Here is a 17,788-nt window from a genome sequence, read left to right as displayed (position 1 = left end):
TAACTACTTCTACCTTTCACCTGCATTGGTGTGCGGTAACTTTTTTATTATTAAACGTCGCACACAGGCTACGAAGGCCGAGTTTTCGTCCTCTGCACCCGCCCGCGCCAGGGAAAACGACCTTAGGCTACGCGCGCCGCGGTGCGGCGGAAAACGGCGAAACAGCCTCTTCGGAATTACGCTCTCTCTGGGCGATTGGAACGGGCGGAGCAACCGCGCGCCGCCGGTAGCCGATCGCGGAGGCCACGTTCCGTCATTCGCTGAAGCCCTAGCCCGCATACTTACATTTGCTTGAGTACTTGTCCTTGATACGTAATCTCACACGTCACAAAACACACAATTCAGTGAGGGAATCAAAATTATGGTTCAAATTTCTTAATTTCCTAGTGAATAAAGCATCATTTGGTGCTGGACAAGCGCTGGGGGCACTATTAAACACCAAATCGATCAAATAAAACAAACTTGCACTTTGACTGCATGGCCTCGTAAATAAATTTGATTGGCCAATCCCAGCACATACACGGAGCTGAATGTATGCACCTACTACTACTAAGTGGTTCAAGAGAAAAGGAAAGGAAATGCACCGGGGATATTATTGAGCCCAGCTGGGGGCTCACCTGCATACAACCCAGTGCGGGGGGAGAGGGGGAGGAGGGGTATATAAAGATTAGAGAGGAGAAAGGGGGTGATAAAGGGATAGGTAGGCGAGCAACAAGAGCGAGGAGCCTCGACGTGAATCTTCGTGAAGCAGCAGCAATGGCGCGTCCAGCAGACTATTGTCTATAGGCGCTGGGCAAGTCCTATGCACCTGTATTGGCTTGCAATTGGCTGGGCGTTTTTCTGAAAGAATCACAAAGGCTGAATCTGAGGAAGTTTGTTTCATTCCAATTAGTATTTCTTCCACACCGATTCATGTTGCAACATTCAAGATTCGTGGTGCCACAAATTGTAATGCACGAAAATGAATGCAGGGGGCGATACCTGTTTTGGCGCTTTTGGCATTTCCAACATTACGATGTGAACATCTGCTCTGGCCACGAGAGGCATATTTGTTTTAACGGCACTGTTTTCTACCGATGGCGGCGAACCTATAGACGTTGACGCCAGTTGTACAATTAATGGTACGTGGTGGGACGGCACACCAGTGCTCCCGCGGCTAAAGGTCATCGCGACGCGATGAATGACCTTGCGAGCTCATGGCGAAATAGAGCTCTAGTTTTAATAGCCCTGAGATGGAAAAGGCGCGAGCGGAAACAGCACTGATGTTTGTATACATCTCCTAGCTGTCTTTGTGTGGTTTTGTCATTACGCGTACATACCTATCAGCCCACTAATTTCCTCACAGTTCTGATGTAAGAGTGCGTATGGTTGGTACTAAAAGATAAATGTGTGTGCCTGTGCCTATGCTGCATGATTGCGTTAATTACTAAACTAATTGCTGTATTTCACCTGTGCTTTGTATTCGTTTTGCTTGCTTTCGTATTCGTTTACGCTTCATGTTCTGCATATACAAAGAATTTCTTAGTACGGAAACTTAGCGAGAAACCCTATGCGAAAACGAAATTCGCGGTCGGCACGCACTTGCGCGCCTGCTGCGCATCAGCGCCTCGCATTTGCTTACCCGAACATCTGCATCTTATTTCTGCTTCACTCTGCTTGCATTCTCGCATAACATGAAGGAAAGAGACTTCCTATTCCTTCGTGTTGCGTAACGCGACATTTTAACGTTGCAGCAGCGAGGTGCGGGCGAGGTGAGTGCAGACACAGAGAGGTGACCCTTTCGTCGACATCATCATCATCATCGGCCATTGCGTCAGTGCCATCAGTACCTCCATTGTATCGACGTGCGAGGCGCAGAAGTCGCGTGGTTTGTGTGTGGCACGGCGTTGACACCGCCTGCTCTGGGATCTCGCGACGCTGATCTGCGGCGCCTCGCACTCCGATAACCGGCGGCTATCGCGGGAAAATGATAAGCCCCGTCGAGGCACGAGGGCCCAGTCGGAGAGGATCGTGTTTAGGCGACTGTAAGCATGCGCCGAACCGTGTTTTGCAAGCTGCTGCAGCGGCAGACGTACAACATCCTGTCCGAGAAGCGCCTCTGTGTGGTTTCGCTTCTTGCCTTCGCCGTTTTGACAGTGTCCGCGTTCCACTTTTGCGAGGTAAGTCGCCCCACCACCACCCCGATCAACTTCTGCGTCCACTTTGCTCGACGTCCGTGGAGGCGCACGCTGTCATGTGCACGCTGTTGTTCGTCCCGCGCATCTCGTTACTCGATCCAGTGCGGCGCGCGATCAAAAGTCACGCCGATCGGGTTGCGCTGGGCAGCGATCAGCTTTGTGTTTCTTTTTGTCTGCTCTAGGTTGCGTTTGACTGGAGCAGAGCCAAGTATGCAGCCGTTTTCGACAGGTTTCGGGACAACATTGCCGGCGAGAACTACCAAGACAGGCAAGTTTTGTTTTGGCAGCGTTAACCGCGGTGTATAAAGTCTTATGACAAAAAAAAAAAAGATGTTTTTGTTGCGTGCGCGCGTCCGTCGTGATCTTGGGTGGTCGGAGATCATTCATATGTCACCCGTAATATGAAACGCCTGGTGAAACTCCGCTGTTCCTGTCGATGAAAGGTACCCGTGATTCGATCTGTATGTTACTTTGTACGTCATAAATCTCGGATGAAGTGTGTTTGTGGCTCACAATGATCTCTGTACATGTTATTCTAAGGAACATCTTAGTGCGTTCTTGAGCCACAGACCTCCACTGAAACTACGCTGTAACCAAAGTATGCCTTCCGTTACAAAAAAAGTTAACTCTGCATGCACAGCATGCACGTGCTTACAGCCTGGTGCGGCTGCATTCGTAAAGATGGGTACGACTGCCAACTTGTCTGCATGTATACGCCATAACAGCCACCTGGGACTCTTGCTCGGTTACTAATTTTTTGAAAAAATGCAGTGGCTGGGTTTTCAGCGGATCGCACAGTACAAATTTACTGCTGAACATCTCGATGCCCATCTTGTATTGCAATGCTTAAACACTGCAACATAGATGGATGTCTGGGCATTTGTTCTAGACACTTTGAAAGTGCTATAAATGTTTAGTTTAGCCACTGTTGGGACGGCAATGACACATTTGGAAATGCTATAGATGTTTAGTTTAACCACTGTCGTGACTGCAGTGGCACTGGGCATTGCTTATATAGCGTACTTGAAAAAAATTCCTCACAGCACTTAACCCTGCTTACGGGCTTTGAAGGCGAAAGAAGGGAAAAGGTGTGGGTGTGTTGGTAGTACACGGTTTTCACAATGAATGCAAGGGAAGACAGGGCGAAGGACAAGTCAAAGACGGGATGAGCGTTAGCTTTCAACAAAATTGCTTATTGCGGATCTGTGCATTTGTACGCACATTCGATATGCAAAGGGAAAGGAGGAAAGGAAAAGACAAAACGAAACTTGTCAAATGGTGCGTATGCCATGACATTGAGCTCTAGCTGCAGTAACAACACAGTTGGCCTGCTACCACATTTTTCTCCTGCACAGGCTATTTCCACTACTCCCATGATTTCCTTCGTCAGGCCGGAGGGGTGGTGGTACAGAGCAATTGTTTGATCAAACAACGGGCGGCACGGGCCTCAAGGAAAACATTGTTTGCGATGGGTGGCAGCTGTCTGTCTGTAGCTGTGGGATTAACTTTGTTGTGGTGCTCTTTCAAATGGACATTCAAACACCTGCCCATTTTGGCCGATATAGTTTAGTCCACAGGAAAGTGTAATCCTCTAAACCACGCCCCGCCGGCAGGTTACGAAGGTTTCCCTGTGCTTTATCGTGCAGACGGGCAGATTGTGCAGCAGACCAGAAGCAAATGGCGGCGTCATGTGAAAGAGAGAAAATTATCCTTGAGTTCCAGTCACATCCACTGATTTTGGGGCAGCCTTGGCCGCGACGGTGCTCTCGATCTGACATTTGAAGAATACTCGGTAGCTCTACCCGCCGCGGTGGCTTAGTGGCTAAGGCGTTGCGCTGCTGAGCACGAGGTCGCGGGTTCGATTCCCGGCTGCGGTGGCCGCTTTTCTGATGGAGGCGAAAAGCAAAAGCGCCCGTGTGTACGAGATTTCGGCGCATGTTAAAGATCCCCAGGTGGTCAAAATTAATCCGGAGCCCTCCACTACGGCGCGCCTCATCGCCTGCGTTGCGTCGGCGCGTTAAACCCTACAATAAAAAAAATAATACTTGGTAGCTCTCAATCTGCCTCTGTAACGTGTTTGCACCGAAGAGAATATAAAGCTTTGGAGCTTTGAAACTGAAGCATTTCGGTATAAAACTGCTTTACCTGGTACAAATCGGAACGCTGCTCACACAGAGTGGTGTTGTGCATTGGAGCTACGAAACAATTGTATGACTTTTGTATGAAAATTGTAAAACAATTGTATTGTACGAAACAATCGCATATCAGGCACAAGTGGAGTGAGCCTGACTTGAAACAATTGACAGGACAGCAATGCACTGTTTATTGTTTCAGTTTGCAGGGCTATCGAGTAACAGGCCTTCAAATTATTCTACATTTAGTTAAGGTTTACTAGCGGGAAATAAAGGGATGCGCTGCAAAAATTTATTAATACCGTGGTATGCTTCGAAAAAGACTGCACTTTATACAGTAAACGGATCATGCAAGAAAGCTGTGATGGTGCCTTTTGGCCTTTTCGTTTTTTGCTTTGGGCGTGGTCGTTGTGATGTTGGAATCGACGTTCAATGTTTGGCGTTCCGTTCGGACCCAGGTTGTGCCAGCACACGCCCATCGATGCCGTCTACACCTGGGTGAACGGTTCGGACCCAGAGCTCGTGAGCAACTTGTCCATCATCCGAAAGCAGCTGCTGCTGGAGGCCAACAAGTCGAGGTAGGTGTGCATAGTAGTGGTATATATATATATATATGGATAATCACCTGTTCGGGTAGACGGATGGATTTTCTTTAGCCAATGCTCCAAGCAACAATTGCACATCAGGTGTCTGGTGTGCGTCTTCTTCATCGGTATTGAACATTTAAAAAAGATGCTTGTCAGTTGGGCCCACAAACCAGGGATTGGTGTATGTCTTGCTGGCAAAAGATCCAGTTCGATCTTTTGGACTAAGGATGTTATAGGCCATGAGGGCTGCCAGTAGGGGGTCCCCTAGTGGTACGTTCTAAGCAGTTGCTGCAACTGCTGAAGGGGGACACTGGTCTTAAAACAGCTTCTTTTAATTTTCAAGTAAACTCTGTGAAACTTGCCAGTCTTGCTGCCTTTCCCCCACTTATTTCAAATATGGCATTATTTTTTCAGCTGGTCAATTAGCTCCTGAGATACTTAGAGATAATTAGCCGTTTTTGATGGTACAATAGACAAGTCAGTGTTGGTAACAAAGCTATAATCTTTGTATTTTCCAACACTATGAACCCTGGTGAGTGCAGTGTAACAAGTGTTTTGTTGATGCATTGCTTGGAACTAATTTCACAGCTCATTAAAGGAGCCAGGAAGAGAAAATGCAAGTTTGTTCTTTTCGAAAGATTTCGTGTTTTATAGTGCCCCCAGCGCTTGTCCGGATACAAATGATGCTTTATTCACTTAAACATTAATCAATTTAAGTTAAAATTTTGATTTTCCCGCTAAATCGTTTGTTTTTGTGGTCTGCAATGACATCACAGGAACCGACCGCTCTGCAGCCTAGAGTTCCGTGATTCATGCGTCTGCGTAGAGGGTAGAGACACGTATACGCTGGCGGCGCCATTTTGGGTCACTTGCTCACCGCCGAAGCAACTCATTGTGTCAAAACCGCGCTAAAATTATCGCTGTAACGCGGTTTACTGGTGAAGTTTGAACCATCTCATCTGTTTTGCATTACGAGGTCTCGTGGGAAATGAAAAGTACAATGCATTGAGCACGTTGACCCAATTGCGGCGGCACGGGACCGTTCAAAGGGTGTCTCCACCCTGTACGGTGGTGTTGCTCTCGAGATACCCTACGGTGGCGTTCCCGCGTTTCTTTACGTTACCTGAACGTAGATGGTGCCACCATACCGTGGCAATCCGTTTTCTGCCTCTGGTTTGTGTTTGACCGTATTTAAACCTGGCTTGTTTTTGTTCCGGGAGAAAATAATCGTTTCCTGAAACAGTGCTTGCTCGACAAATATGGTCACGTAAGACACCGTTGCTTGCGTCAATTGGCCAGTGTCGTCCGAGACAACCCCGAAGCCCCGCAGTGCTGTGCAGCTAAACCAAGCATAGTGCGCGCAGTACTTCTATGTTTACATGTGCTTTCGTAACTTCCACTGTTTGTATCACCATTCTTATTGCTTTATTAAGAATGTTCCCTAAATTTAAGCGCAAATCGCTCGTTCGGCAAGCTTATAAGCTCTACCTAATTTGCGTCTGCTTGTGCTGGTTTCCGCCAATCGCAGAGCTGGCTCATATGACATCATAGGTTCTGTTGCGGGCAATGAGCTGGTGGGTCGCATGGCCATTCCCTTTTTTCCTAATTATACAGCTTATTTGAGCGAAGTTTGCGTTAAAATTGGCGTCAGTATGATTCTTACGAGGCCATTTTTTGGATGAACCAAACTTGTGTTTTCTCTTCATGGCTCCTTTAAACATTGGTGTTTGAAATGGGTGCTCAAAATAGTTCCTTGCCACTGGTGCCACCAAAGTTTAACCCTTTGAGGGTCGAATTTTTTTGTCAAATGCGACCCCCCTGGGCCGATTTTTTTTTATTGCTGATTTAAATTCTTTGGATGAATCGATTTCGAGAAAAAATTATCGTAATTTTTTTAGGGTGGCCATAAAGTGACAAAAAAAATAGTTTGTGTTGTTGCATACTTGCGGTTTATTCATGAGTAACACAAGAAAAATTCAAAGTAAAAACGAGAGAGTAACAAGCCGGCACCTTTTGAGTGAATCAAAATCGGATAGACATCAGTTTCGCGGGCGCAAAAAGCGGAAGCGCCCGGAGGACGGTACCGAAACCAGCCGCTGTGCCCGCCCGTACGCGCGGCCAGATGCGCGAGCGATAGACGGCGCAGCGCTTCTAAAAAAAACAAAAAAAGGAGAAAAGAGCCTCATCAGTTTCGCAGGCACCCTTGGTCTGTGGCAGGCGCAAGAAGCGAGAGGTGCCCGGTGGGCGTAAGGGGCTTTAGGTAGACGATACCCAGCCCCCTTGTTACCAAATGTGCAAGCGATAGCCGGCGTGCCGCTGAAGGAAATCATAAAAAAATAAAAAGAAGAGCCATCGGCGCAAGAAAATAATTCGACGTATTCCTGCAGTGTGTCAGCACATGCCAAGCAAGAGAAGTTAGTGAAAAAGGCGCGCTTTTTAAACATACAAGCGATGACGTACATGTACGTTATTGACCATTTTGAAGGTGTTTGCAGAGGACGTACATTGTGCATCCGTGACCCTGAAAGGGTTAATGAGCTGTGAAATTGGTTCCAAGCAATGCATAAACAAAACACTTCTTACATTGCACTCACCAGGGTTCATAGTGTTGGAAAATACATAGATTACAGTTTTATGACCAACACTGATTTGTCTATTGTTCCACCAAAAATGGCTAATTATCTCTAATTATCTCGGGAACTAATTGGCCAACTGAAAAAATAATGGCATATTTGAAATCAGTGGAAAAAGGGCAGCAAGGGTGACAAGTTTCACAGAGTTTACTTGAAAATAAAAAGAAGGCTGTTTTAAGACCAATGTCCCCCTTTAACTGGTGACTCTGATTTTCTGTTCAAATGTGTTGGGAACGATTATTCCATTGATGATTGTGATCGCCAAGGATGGGAACCTTAAAAGTGCGCAATTTTCTCACTGTGATTACAATGTGGAAAAATCCAGTGCGCATGGATGCCTTTGGCATCGTAATGGCATCGCTAGGCTAAGCTTACTGGTGTGTACAATGCCACACAGATATAGTTATTAGATCTGAATGTAACAGCAATAAGTAGTACTTCCACGTGATCCTGGACAGCTGCAATCAGCTGTTGCAGCCGCGCTTCTGTAGTGAGCCAGGAAACGGGCATCACAGTGTTGTTCGATTAACGTGCAACTGCACTGAACTTTTTTCGACATGTACTAAACGGTTTTGCTACATGCGTGCTTATAGCAAGCTGTGTAAAGCACACATGCGCCAAAGCAAGCAAGAGAAAGCCAGAACGTCGCATGAGCTCCTCTTTACTACTACACAGTAGGGACTACCCCATAGGAGCTGCAGGAATGCAGCAACATGTGGTGCTCGTGGTCTGTAGGAATCGTACCTTTGCATGTGTGCAACAACCACAAACCCTATACGTGCACACACACAGACACACACACACATACACACAGTGCTTTGTAAACAAAAAAAATCCCGGGCCATCTGCACCAACGTGAAACTTGGGGAGGGGCGAAGCATGCAGTGTACAAGTGTATTCTTGGCGCCTTGGCATTTTTGCCAATGGAGATGAAACCGTTGGGGGGTACAGGCACTTTGCCGTGAAAGTCTCTTGTGTTTGAACTATGGAGCTCTCTAGCACAAGGTGTAAACGAGTCCTGGTGTTTTTTTAGTACGCGTTACGTTCTAGCGCAATGTGTTAACGAGTTTCCCGATGTTTTGGTACCGTGACTACTTGAGACGACGATTACGACAACGACAGGAGACACCAACAGCCCCAGCCCCAAGGGGCTTCACTCTTAAAATGTTTTAAAACATAAGTACAGAGGATAACTTTATTTCTGCCCCAAGTGTATATGCACAGAAGCATATGTGCTGCTTACATTCGCAACAAACATGCAGTGCACCATATTCAAGTAACAACATGACTGTGCGTGTAATAACATCGGCAAAAAGCATTCAAAGCACGCACAGAAAATGAGTGATTAATTACTGTATGGTGATCTTTATGTACAGAAGAACAACATGTGTACTTGCTTCTTGCCTCTTGTGTACTGTTAAGCCAGCATTGTCATTGCTGCACTTATTTGTGAAATATTACTTGTTGTCCTTTACTGCAAACATAAGGTCATTCAAAGCTTGCACGATACTTTTTTGTTTTTATTTCTGTCCAGAGAGGAGGCCCATCGTGCTGTAAGTATTTCTCAAGCACACTAGCAGCCATGCTAGCTCATCTTGTGAAAATTGTGAAAATTACTAAGTGGCCGCGTTGTCGCATGTTTCACTCCTACTGACTGCAAAGAAACGCAAACAGCCGGCAGCTATTGTTCTCGATTGCAGGTGTGCAGGGCATTTTCAGATATTGTGAGGCCCCTTAATTCACATGACATGGCTATCAATCCCAATAATAGACCCTATTCCAATTTTTTTCTGCGTTTCCCCTTTTCTCACAAAATAAGAAAAAATAAATTGAGAAATAACAAGTGCTCTAGCAAAGCTGTAGCAGGTTTACAGCGGATCAGAACTAACAGAGGCGATCGCAAAAAATGCAGGTTTTAGGGAAAAGCCAAATATGAGTAGATTAACCTTTTCACTGCAGAGTTATTTTTATGGCTAGTCCTCACTCCCTGCCAAGTTATTTTTTTGTGTTTGCCCAATGGAAATTTGGCGCTAGTAAGGCATTACGATGCTCCGCAGGATGTATAAGCACTTTATTCAGGATTACCTTATTAAATTAAAAAAAAATGTACGGAATACAAACACTTGATACTTAACTAATTTCAATATAATTACGTGCTAATTAGGATGGCCCATAGAGTTTCTCACTACCTTACATAGAGTGGAATCTGGTGCTAGCGTCAACGTGAATCGGCGGAAGCGCTCTACGCCTCCATGAGTGCCGCCATAGTGTGTAGTTCGGCCGGAAGTTCGGCATGGCATGGCCGGCAATGACTTTATGGCTACGCAAATTGAGTTTTTGTTTAAAAAATTGCTGCCAAAAGTGCTGCTGTCAACAAATTTTGTTTTCTGCAAGGCACTGTGTTAGAGGGCTTATGTTGCAAAACAAATTTGGGGGTTACAAAGAAAAAAAAAAGTAGAAGTCCTGCCTTGGCTTATGCTGCCAGATACAGCGGGCCGTCCCGGATATATATTTTTAAATTATTACATCCTCCAAACTGGATGAGGTTTTATTTGATTTTTCGTAATATTTAGCTGAAAAAAATTATTTAGATTGTCTAAGGCTGTGTTTTTGCTCCATCTCATTAGTCTCATTATCGTATGCTGCGCGCCTTGGCAGGCGATGCAGATCATGCAGATGCAACATAGAGATGCACGAATGATGTAATCGCGTTGTATTTATTTGTTTTGTCTAAGCGAGTATAAACAATCATAGGGGCGAAGCCTATTACCGCAAGTAAGTGCAAGCACGCGCGAAAAGCATTATGAAATTGCATGAATACTTCAAATGGCAAATAAATACTGGCTTGTCGAGTCACTATGTATGTTGCCCCATTGCGCCTGTCCAAGGCAGCGCATGCTTCAAGGGGTAAGTAAACGCGGCGACGAGCGACACGAAAATTGTTACTTAATGGGTGCAGAAAACACATAGTGTGCGCTAGCGAAGCTTATTTAGTGGTGGGCGACAGCAGCAAGCGGTATACAACAGCAAGCGGCCGCCGGGGCCCTCGCTCGCTTTTTTCCGGCCAGAACCAGCCCACAGGCGAGTGGCAGTGACGATACAGTGAACTGTAGCGACGACGACAGAGGACATAGGCGGCGGTGTATTAATTTTTTTCGCTTGTCGCTTTCGCCAAGTACACTCTGTTGTTGCACCTTTTGGGTTGCGTTTTTCGCGTCACTTGTCGCCGTCGCTGCATGTGGTCACCCCATCATCTGAAGAAACTCCCCGCTAACGCGAGCACATGCGTTAAGAGCTAATCACGCTGCTATTTAGACATGTCTGTGATAGCCATTGAATGTCAAACAGGGCGTCCCGAAAACAGAACTAACAAACGCTTCAGACCCGGGAAGCCTAATCCGTAGTCCTTTGCACTAGCCACTTGCTGCCAATCTGATTCCCACAGTACCCACAATTCCCATGGCGGCGTGCGATCGCAGCGACACTTTCCACTCTAGGTGATATTGAGAAACTCTATGGGATGGCCCGCCACGGTGGCTCAGTGGCTAAGGCATTGTGCTGCTGAGCATGAGGTCGCAGTTCGATTCCTGGCCGTGGGGGCCGCTTTTCTGATGGAGGTGAAAGGCGAAAACGCTCGTGTGTACGAGATTTCGGCACACGTTAAAGATCCCCAGGTGGTCAAAATTGATCCGGAGCCCTCCGCTACGGCACGCATCATCGCCTTCGTTGCGTCGGCGCGTTGAACCCTAAAATCAATCAATCAGGATGACCAGGTGTTGGGAAACGTTTTAGTATGATAATGTCTAACACAATGAACTACACAAGGTGGCAGCTGGCAGCTTACATGGATATAGCGAGACTCCCTTTGTTGCTTTGGTCGTATTGGACTCGCAACGGCCTCATGGCTGCACTGCTGAGATAAGACGAAGGGACGTGGGTGAGGAAACGTGCTCCATCTGTTGTCTCAAATTTACTCCACACGATTTCTGTGTTTATTTGACATTTCAATAATGGTGCGACATGCCTACAACCATCTTTTTACCCGAATTTTTTTTGGAAGTGGCAAGGAGTTAGGTAAAGAGGCAACAGGAGTACACAAAGGGGGGGTAGGGGTTGGCTGAGTTATCTCGGGAGTGGCAGTGAAAGTGTTATGTAATAACCTAATTTAATAAATAAACATTCACACCTTAGCTCCTCGTTATATCTCTCCCCAATGCTCAGCCAAAAGGTTGGTGGTAGTCTGAGCAGATGCTTAAAAAGGAGCCTTAATTTCATATTGTATGCGATTAACGCTCTTTTTTTAAAAGCGGCAAACGCCCGTTTTAACAGGGTAGGTTTATTCGCAATCTTGCTTCATTCGAATTGTTTCGTGGTCCCCAGTGCAGCACAGAGAGGGTAAATTATCCCTGCTTTTAATAATGAAGTAAAGTAAAACCACTTTACAAGAGACACTGTTACAAGAGACATTTGGTTATAAGAGACATTTGAATGAAGGCGGTTTGGTTGGTTTTCCTATGTTCGCCATGCTAGCAACATCGCATACAAGAGACCAAGGCTACTAGAGATACTTTTCCCGGGTCCCTCGAGGGTCTCTTGCAACGAGGTTTTACTGTACATATATCCTTTAGCAAAGCTGTTTTCTTGCCTTAAAGACTTTGTTATAAAAACAATTTACTGTATCTGAACACAGATTGCGTTCATTTAAAGGTGCCATGTCAAATCTGCCAATGTTGAGTTCTTATAACTCAGCTACCAGTGTCCACAGAATAACCTGCTTTGTAGACCCAGCGTGGAACAGTATGTCACTGGCAGTTCAGGGCTGTTGTCCCCTTGCAGTATGTAGCTTTGCAAAAGCTGCCCTCAGCTGCCCTTACCTGTCCAAGCAGACCATCCATTTGCTAAGTATGATGACTTCGAATACATCTTTGGGTCCAAGTGGGAAAGTTGGCAGAGACAAAGGGGACGTGCTCGCTCTTTTTTTTCTTCTTATATTGTTGTTTGAGATGCCCTTGTTTTGTAGCTGTCTCCAACACATGCCAATGGCCTGATACAGTGGAAAATTTCTTTTCAGCTGGTACGTGCTTTTGAAAGATTTTATACACCCGTGAGGTGAATCTTCAAAGTAGGTGGGATACGCACTCATGCGTAAAAGTGATGCCTGGCAGCAGGCTGCATCTGTTGCATGTTGTTTGTTCCACAGCTCACCACTTAACATCATCGCCTAGGACTGGCGCAGTTACTGAACTTCCTCTTATTCACTGCAGTGAAATTCTTCTTAAGCATATAACTAACAGCAGATATAAAGTTTGGGCAGAAATTTCTGGTATTAGCAGTAAAAAAAAAATACCGGCACAATAGGATGCTTGCTTTTGAGAAAATAAATGCGTCATTAAATGGCCCATAAAAAAAAATATCTGGAACCAGAGGAAAAAAAAGGTATAGTTATTTTAATCGTGGATTTGACATGGCCACCTTTCAAGCAGGTATTAAGTGCAGAGCACTTTAGCGGCTTGCCTTGTCGTCGTAGCTCGCTCACTGGACCCAAGTAAAGCCACGCGGCGTCCCGTCGTAGCAGCTGTCGTCGCGGCGTAACCCAAAGGCTTTGAAAGTCAAGCGGTTTATGTAGTCACAAGCGTTCGAAACTCGTGAACCGATGGCGCTTGTTATACATCTCCTTGTGGTTTAGGGCAAAGAAAACTGCAGGTACATTTGAGGCAAAATATACATAATTAACCAGCAGTACCCGCGTTCCTTTAGTTAGGAACGCTCGTTGGGTTGGTTTTTACGATAGTAAGAAAAAAGGTGGCAGTGCAACGTTGGCACGTGCAGGAGAAAAAGCAAGCACAAAAAGAACAGAACTCCCGCTGGCGCCGTTTCAGGCAGGGGGCGCGCGAGCACTGTGAAGGCGGGAAATTTGAAATGCGTTGGGTGGCAGCATTGAGCGGATAACGGCGCTGCAGCCCATTATGGCGAATCACTGCTCTGCACTTCTGACAGCTTTCACATTGACTGGAATGGCTTTAATTTTTCAGTTTATGCAAGCTCTTTCGGTACTACTACATATTGAGTAGACATGTCTTTTTGGTAATGACGGGACTCTGGCCGTAACAACGCCCCCACCCCTGCTGTTGCAGCACAGTTGCCTGCCCGCTGAAGATGTGCGTGGTGTCGCCCATCGTGGTCCTCAAGGAGCACGACCCAAACGGCTCTTCGCTGCCCATGATTCAAGCCGGCGAGGTCGAGCGAGTCTTCCGCCTCTCGTACACCGTCAAGCAGCAGCCCCACTCCACCATCGCGCTGCTGTACTCCACGGTGGACGCAGGTGTGTGCGCTTCGCACCTTCCTTTGAAATGAGCGTTAACAGTGCCAGCTTGCATGGCTCAGCGGTGTCCAACCGACATGTGGTCCATTGTCCGGTTGTGTGCTCTGAAAGTAATGGAGTGCTCCAGTATTTTTAACGCGAGTGTGCCTCATTGGTGAAAACGTGAAAAACTGGCGTTGCTGTTCTGTACAGAAAGCAGCTGCCGCTGTCAAAGTAACTACATGTTTAATAAAGGGGCCATGCAGACAAAACACAAGTTTTGGTTAATTCGAAAGGTTGCCGCGTTAGAATCATACTGGCACCACTTTCAACGCACGCTTCACTAAAACAAGCTATATAATTAGGGAAAAAGGGAATGGCCATGCGACCCACTCGCTCATTTCCTGCAACAGAACCTACGACGTCATACGTACCAGCTGTGCGATTGGCTGAGGCCGGAAAAAGCAAACGCAAATTAGGCAGGGCCTGCCGAACGAGCTTTTCATATTCATCTTATAGCAGTAAGAATGTTGGGGTGAGCAACGAAAGTTAGAAAATACACGTAAACATAGAAGTACCGATGCGCACTGTGGTTGGTACTGGGTGCACTATGCTTGTTTTGGTCGCATAGCGGTCCACCGCTTTAGAGTTGTCTTACGCGACACTGGCCGATAGGCTTAAGCGACGTTGCCTTACGTTATCCTGTTTGTCGATCATACCCCGTGTTTCATGAAATGATTACGTTCTACTGTAAGATGTAAATACGGTCAAAAACAAAGCAACGGCAGGCGATGGTCCATGGCTGAGTACGGTAACGCCATTTGGGAAGTTTGGCGGCAAGCAAAGCTGCAGCGCCGAATAACACAGTGGAATTTCATCTGAATGCGCGCCCGTTATGACTTCATTGCAGATGTCACGAAAACTCACGATTTGGCAGGAGAATCAAAATTTCAACTTAGATTGATTAATTTCAGAGTGAATACAGCATCACTTGTTTCCGGACAAGTCGGGGGGGGGGGGGGGGGGTGCGCTATAAAACACACAATCTTTCAAATAAAACAAACCTGTATTTTGTCTGCATGGCTCCTTCAAAGGAGCCATGAAGAGAAAATACAGCTTCGTTTAATTTGAAAGAACTAGGATTCAGTATCTCACTCAGTTCTATTAGAGCCACAAAAGATGTTTTTTAATGAAAAAAAAGCAAGAAGTATTTAAAAACTTTCAAATTTTGCGCCACAGTGACGTGTTATAAGCAAGAATGACGTCATACGGGCCAACAATAAAACATAATTTTCAGTGCGCTAACTGCACGTTAGCATTCAAGTGATGCGGTCAAATGGAACTAGAGGCCCCATTACAGACATCCAGTCATGTGTCGTCACGACAGGTCAGTTAGGCGGCCACCAATCGCACAAACAAGGTTCCGTGACGTCATAGAAAAGTTGCGGGAAATTGGCTAGGGGGTCGCGACTGCTTCACACGTTTTCTTTAGCATCTCCGTTATTTGTTCTAAGATTGCAATGATATTGGTATCATTGTTATCGGGACTAAGCAGTCTTTCTAATAAAACCCAACTTGTATTTTGTCTTCATGGCTCCTTTCAGTTTGTATGGGAATTGAGCCTGGGTCTCCAGAGTCTGAGCTGGGTGCGTTACCACCATGCTTTCTTGGTGCACCATTAACGGCGGAACAGGATGTCACTGACGTCGTATCACATTACAGGTGAACACGATGTCACGTGAGTAAAATGGGTGAAAACTCTGATTCTGCGGAAGCTTTGGCGTGAAGTGCTGCCCTCTCTGCCTGTCGGAAGTAATTTGCGCCAAAAGACGGAGAAATGAAATCGAAGAAAGAGGCACAAACACGATGCTGCAGCTAAGAAGGCTTTAATAAGTATCGCGACAGGGAGCAATAATGCTTTTGCCCTCAAAACATGCAAGAAGGCTTGAGTGCCCCGAAGAATTTTTTTGTGGAAGTTGGGTAAAATTGTGCGCAAATTGTTCGTAGGACCAGTTTTTTGGAAATGGTTTATGATTTGTGAGAAGTGGAAAAATATATATATGTGGGTGGCTCTTGTGAAAATAAAGTTGCTCACAGTACTTAGTACTGTTATTCTTAGCACAGTGCTCCAGAAGTTCAAGACATTAAAAACAACAAAAGAGTTTCTTTTAATTGTCTAGTTTTTCAGGAGCAGCTTACTCAGTGGCAACAGCTTTTGATTATCAGAGGGATACTGTTGCAGCTACAGGTACAGTCACTATAAGAAGTTTGAAGAATGACTCTAGACAAGTAATTTTAAAAGTTCCCATTTTTAACTCTGACTGTAACAACAGCACGACTTATTATTCTATATGGGTGTGAACTGGCCCAACTCTTAGTAAGCTTTATTAATTAGACAAGGATGAGAACATGGTGTGAATATTTGAAACATTGAATATAACTCCTAGGTTGTGGTGCTGTTTGATTCGTTTTGCAATAAACTTTTACAATATGAAGTACATATTGTTTTTTTCTATTCAGAAACTGTGGACAATGATATGTGTAAAAGGGCCCTTTAACGTGAGGCAGGCACGTTTTACAGACTTCACTGCACGGTACGCGGTGGTATGATGTCTTTTCTGCACAACAGGGAAGTTTTGTGAGAAAGCTAAGCACACAAAGGAAATCCATGACAACAAACGTGCAGAGTGTGTGTTTATGAGGGAATTCAGAACAGTGCTTTTTCTTTTAGAGCAGATGGCACTGCAATCTTGCTCCTTTTCAAAATCTCCTCCTCAACATGCTCATCACCATGGCATGGACAGGTTGTTTACGACTTGGTTCCCCATTGGGGTTAGGGCACACATGTACGGACGTGAACCACACATGAGGTCATCATATCTTCAAGAAGTTGCCCAGTAGTGCTTCCAAAATCAAAAAGTGTGTGCGTATGTCTGGTGCAGAAAGCCATCCTTGGGGCACTGCCTTCTACGTTAGCACGGGAAGTTCGGAAAGCTTAGAATTCTCAAGGAAGGAGTGCATTGCTGAACTGCTGAACTACTTCCCGACTGTAATAGTGTAGCTTTTCATCATCATAATCACCATCACCACCACCACCACCACCACCACCAGCCTATCTACGCCCACTGCAGGGCAAAGGCCTTTCCCATGGATCTCCAAAAGCGCAATGTCATTTGCGTATAGGCTGGGGCATCGTGCTGGCGGTTTTTGTGGTATTGTAAGGATAGTCAGATTAACCATAAGTGGCGATATGACTGCGCCCTGGATAGTGCCGCGACCTAGTCCTGGTCCTGTGCCAACTGCGACCACTCTATCCCTGCAAACTTCTTGATCTCACCTGCGCACCTAACTTCCTGCTGCCCCCTGCCACGCTTGCCTTTTCTAGGGACCCTCTCTGTTACCCTTGATGACCAACGGTTATCTTGCCCTCGCATTACCGTGCCCTGCCCACGTCCATTTCTTCTTCTTAATTTCTACTAATATGTCCTTAACCCATTCGCTTCCGCCGCTCTAACGCCCGTCCCCGCGTGCTGTACTGCGCAAATTTCGGTGGCACGAGCGGCCCTCTACGCCGCCGTAAAGAAACCTCCACAACTCCGGCTATTTAAATCGCACACCAACACTTTTTGTTTTATTCTGTTCAAGAAATAGTTCGAAAAGCACTGCAGTCAGAAAACCTTGCGTGTGTGGAAGATCTTAAAGCAGACGGGCATGTGAAGTGCCACCCCACATTTCTCACACTCCCACCTGCTCTCGCTCTTTTTGCCCTGGGCTTTGCAGACGTGACATTGCCTTGATGGGTTTGACTTGATGGTATTCGGGAGTGTTTGCCGAGGGAAGTGAGCCCACTCACAGGCCTCTAGTCGCATTGGTGAGTCACCGACAGGAAATTTGCCTCGACGCCGGTAGCCCGGCAACACAGCCTCTTCGATCATCTGCTCCGCCAGGTCGACTTTCC

General features: G+C 46.1%; 1 protein-coding gene across 3 annotated transcripts in view; it reads left to right on the top strand.

Annotated features, from left to right (window-relative positions):
• Nucleotides 1-1,799: 1,799 nt before the first annotated feature.
• The window catches only part of LOC144175845 (N-acetylglucosamine-1-phosphotransferase subunits alpha/beta-like), a 93,027-nt gene continuing 77,038 nt past the window's right edge, over nt 1,800-17,788 (top strand). The window contains exons 1-4 of one of the 3 annotated variants that reach the window (XM_077704860.1): nt 1,800-2,159; nt 2,360-2,445; nt 4,768-4,887; nt 13,664-13,851. In XM_077704860.1, coding sequence (XP_077560986.1) covers nt 2,031-2,159; nt 2,360-2,445; nt 4,768-4,887; nt 13,664-13,851 — 523 coding nt within the window. In that variant the 5' untranslated portion in view covers nt 1,800-2,030. Of the gene's footprint in view, nt 2,160-2,359; nt 2,446-4,767; nt 4,888-13,663; nt 13,852-17,788 lie in introns of those variants that run through there. The other 2 variants (XM_077704859.1, XM_077704862.1) reach the window with 2 other exon arrangements.

This window comes from Haemaphysalis longicornis, unplaced genomic scaffold, assembly GCF_048455015.1.
Source record: "Haemaphysalis longicornis isolate Haplotype H1 unplaced genomic scaffold, Haemaphysalis longicornis Haplotype H1 scaffold_3, whole genome shotgun sequence".
In the NCBI taxonomy this organism is placed as follows: domain Eukaryota; kingdom Metazoa; phylum Arthropoda; class Arachnida; order Ixodida; family Ixodidae; genus Haemaphysalis; species Haemaphysalis longicornis.
This window is presented reverse-complemented; position numbering and strand designations above follow the sequence as displayed.